We start from the raw sequence: 3,496 nt of genomic DNA on the forward strand, positions 1-3,496 counted from the left end.
TCCGTCTTCCGCTTCCGCAGTTAAAACAAAGCCACCAAATAATTTCCCAGATAACCCGACCTCCCCATTTCTTTATTTTTCTTTCTTTCTCTTTCTTTCTTTCTTTTTTCCTTTCTTTCGACAAAAAAAAAATATTTTCCAGTTACTATACAAAAGCCAAAGAAACCGAAACCAAGAATGGAACCAAACTTTAAAAAAAAGGGGGGATGGTAGAAAAAGCAGGGAGAAGGAAGAAAAGCATTTCGCTGAACATCATGCCAGGCGTTCCTGGGGACCAGGGCAAAGTTTTCTTTTAAAAAAATAATATTTAAAGGGGGGAAAAAAAAGAAAATACAGTAAGCTCCCCCCCCCCAACATGGATAAAACGTTTTGCTTAAAAAAAGATAAAAGTGGGTCAGATTTTGGAAAAGTGGGGGGGGGGACACAGACGTTTTGCATACCATTGATTCATTGGTGTATTAATGCACTTATTTTCCCAGCTTTAAGCTAACATACAGGAAATAAATACACACTCCCGGAGGCGAGGTCGCAAGAGAGAGAGAGCAGGGCTGCTGGAGTTACTGATATCCAAGTGCAGAGGCTGAGGTCAGTCTTTGGCCATAAAGGGCGTAGGGGGAGTAGTAGGGTCCAGCTGCAGGCAAGGAAGGGACCGGCAAGGTCCCCGCCGTCGGCAAATGGCTTTTGCCGTAGGGATGATAGCGGTTTAGTCCCAAAGTCTGCGGGCTTCTCAACGACAGAGATCCGGGTAAGGAGCTGGGGCTCCCCGGGGCGCCAGGCGGGAGGTGGAGGTGGCAGGACGCAGCAGAGCCCAGCCCCGAGGTAGGATAACCAGCCAAAAGTTTTTCCGCCCCAGGCAGCGTCGTGTGTGTCCTTAAATGGGCCAGGAGTTCCTCGGAGGTGGCAAACCTCTTGTCGCAAGGTCCACCAGCGGACACCCAGTTGCATATGTGGGGCAGCGCGTCGTTCTGCAGCATGAAGCCGTAGGTGTAGAGCGAATGGCCGGAGAGGCTGGGCGTGGCGCTGGAGGTCAGGGCGCTGTGGAGCGGGTGGGTGGGATACACCAGGGGATATCCACTTTTCAGGCTGCCCGGGTCGTGGACGCAGCTGGAGCAGTTGCTGGTGCCCAGGTGGGAGGCGGTGTGGTAGCTCAGGCAATAGGGGTCTCGGCATAATCCCTGCATGAAGGAAGGCGGGGAGGCCCCCGTCAGCGGGCTGGAGCTGGGGGGCTTTCCCGGGAGCCCCAAGCCCCCCGGCAGTTGGCTGCTGCTCACCAGGCTAGGCTTGGTAGGATCTAAGCCGGGGACGAACTGAGAAGGGTAACCCGCGTACGCCCCCACGATGGAGCCGTGGTAGCCGATGCCGGAGGGGGGCAAAGGAAACACCGAATGACCCGGCTTGTAAGGAGACACCGGCGCCACGTGGCCGGCCGACGCCAAGGCCGGAGGTTCGGACTTGCGCCCCGAAGCCGCCTCGCTTTGCGTCCCGGGTTCCACGCTGCCGGCGCGCGCCCGGGGACCTCCGGCTCCTGTCGCTCCCTCGGGACTGCCTTTGGCCACCATCTCCGACTCCTTCTTCTCATCCAGGCCTCTGCAGTCCGAGTGCTGCGGGGAATTGCCCCTCGAGCCTCCCGGAGAGGAGGAGGTGGAAGAGGAAGAGGCGGCCAGCGGAGGGAAAGGTGGGCAGGCGGCGCTGGGAACTCGGAAGCCGTTCTTCTCCGCGCCCGAGGCGGCCTGGCTCGGCGGCACGCCGCCGTCTTTCCGCGGATCGCCGCCGCCGCTGCCGCTGCCGCCGCCGCCGCCTTTGGAATACGGCTTGAAGCTCGACTTATCCTCGGCGGGCGCGTCGCCCAGTTGCTTGAGGGCGCTGGCGGCTCCGGCACTGGCGGCGCGGCCGCTTGACTCCTTGTCCGGCCCAGACAGCCCGGCGGCCGCGCCGGAGTTGAGTTTGGAAGCGGGCGGCGGATCCGGCTTGCCGATCTGCGAGCAGGTTTGCGCCAGCAGCGCCAAGGGGCTCTTCTTCGCGTCCAGCTGTAAAAGGAAGGAGAGAGGCGAGGCGAATGAGAAAAGCGGGCCGAGATGGGCTCCCGGGTCGCAGCGCACCCGAAACTACATCTCCCGGGGACAAGAGGTTCCTTTCTGGCAGCTGGAAGTTCCCCGCCACCGTCCTCTAACCGGGCTCCCTTTCTAAGGAAAGCCCTTTTCCTCGGGCTTTAGCTCCTTCTCATCCCCGCTCTAAGGTCATCGGCGACACGGGTTCTGCTTCTTCCGACGTGCAGCCTCCCGCTCCGGAACTCGGAGTCGGTGGACATAAGTCCTCCCCAAATGGGACCCTTCTTTTCCCCGGGCTATTCTGCTATAACCCCCTGCATGCGCCCCTTGCACCCTTTTCGAAGGAGCAGAATTAAACCGCGGCGCAAAGTTGGGGAAAAAGGCGCCGAAGATCGCAACGCGTCTTTCTTTCCTCGCTCCCCCCCTCAACCGCCCCCCGTTCTTGCCATCAACAGGCCGGGCAGCCCAATCGGTTGGGATTTAAGGCTCGCAAGCAGGCAAGCAAGCGCCCTTCGCCAGCCGTCTACAAAACGGGAGCGCCAGGCAGTGGGGAGCAGGGATCCCCGAACTAAGGGGGAACGGAGAGCGAGATGGAGCTCCCGAAGCGCCGCGGCCCGGGGAAGCAGCCGAGCAAGGAGTTGGGAGCGCGCGGCCGAGACCGAGGGCAGGAGCGGAGGCAAAAAAAGGCCCAGCTTGGCCGGCGGGCAAAGGAAGGCTCGGACTTGGCACTGACCTCGATGGGACTGACGGGCGTGGAGGAGAGCGGCTGCAGATATTCCGGGTGCAGGAGGTGACCGCTGTGGGCGCTCAGCATCTTCAGGATCCTGATGGGAAGCCGGTTCGCCTGGCGCAGGGGGTCCTCCGGGGACAGGTGCGAGAACACCGGGCACACGGCTCCGGAAGGCTGGGCTGACCAGGCGGCGGCCGAGCCTTCGCCGCCTCCTCCTCCTCCTTCGCCGCCGCCGCTGCTGCTGGGCGATGTCCTTGCGTTAGATCCAGCGGGCGAACCGCCGCTCATTTGGGGGAGCGAGCCGGGCAGGGCGGGGGTGGGGTAGGGCAGGGGAGGGGGGCAAAGGGGGGGAGAGGCAAGCTCCGCAGCGCGAAAAGCCGGGCAGGGCGCGTTGTGGAAGCGGCGGCAGCAAGGACGACCGCACCGGCCCCAGCGAGAGACGGAGGGGGGAAAAAAGCCCTTCCTTTCCCCGAGCTACACGTCAAATAGCTCCGGTCTGCAGCACACTTCAAAGGCACCGGCCTGCCCACCAATCGGGGACGTGCCAAGGACCTCGGGGCGGGGCCATCGGCCGGTGGGGGGAGCTTAGCCTAGTGGAAAGATGAGAAAGTCACTTTTTAATCTCCTCCTCCTCCTCGGGAGCGCCTCGGCCGCCTCCCTGGTTGTTCGCTCTCTCCTGTCGCCTGCTTGCGCAAAGGGCTCGGCCCGGCTCCCGATT

At 61.7% G+C, this 3,496-nt stretch overlaps 1 protein-coding gene across 1 annotated transcript; it reads right to left on the bottom strand.

Moving 5' to 3' along the window:
- Nucleotides 1–349: 349 nt before the first annotated feature.
- ZNF703 (zinc finger protein 703) lies at nucleotides 350–3,222 on the bottom strand. The gene is made up of 2 exons (XM_032228852.1): nucleotides 2,782–3,222; nucleotides 350–2,027 (listed from the first exon to the last, which is right to left on the bottom strand). Exons 1-2 carry the CDS (start codon nucleotides 3,064–3,066, stop codon nucleotides 558–560), a joined length of 1,755 nt encoding a protein of 584 aa, XP_032084743.1. The 5' UTR covers nucleotides 3,067–3,222; the 3' UTR covers nucleotides 350–557.
- Nucleotides 3,223–3,496: the final 274 nt, after the last annotated feature.

The sequence above is a fragment of the Thamnophis elegans genome, chromosome 13, assembly GCF_009769535.1.
Source record: "Thamnophis elegans isolate rThaEle1 chromosome 13, rThaEle1.pri, whole genome shotgun sequence".
NCBI lineage: Eukaryota > Metazoa > Chordata > Lepidosauria > Squamata > Colubridae > Thamnophis > Thamnophis elegans.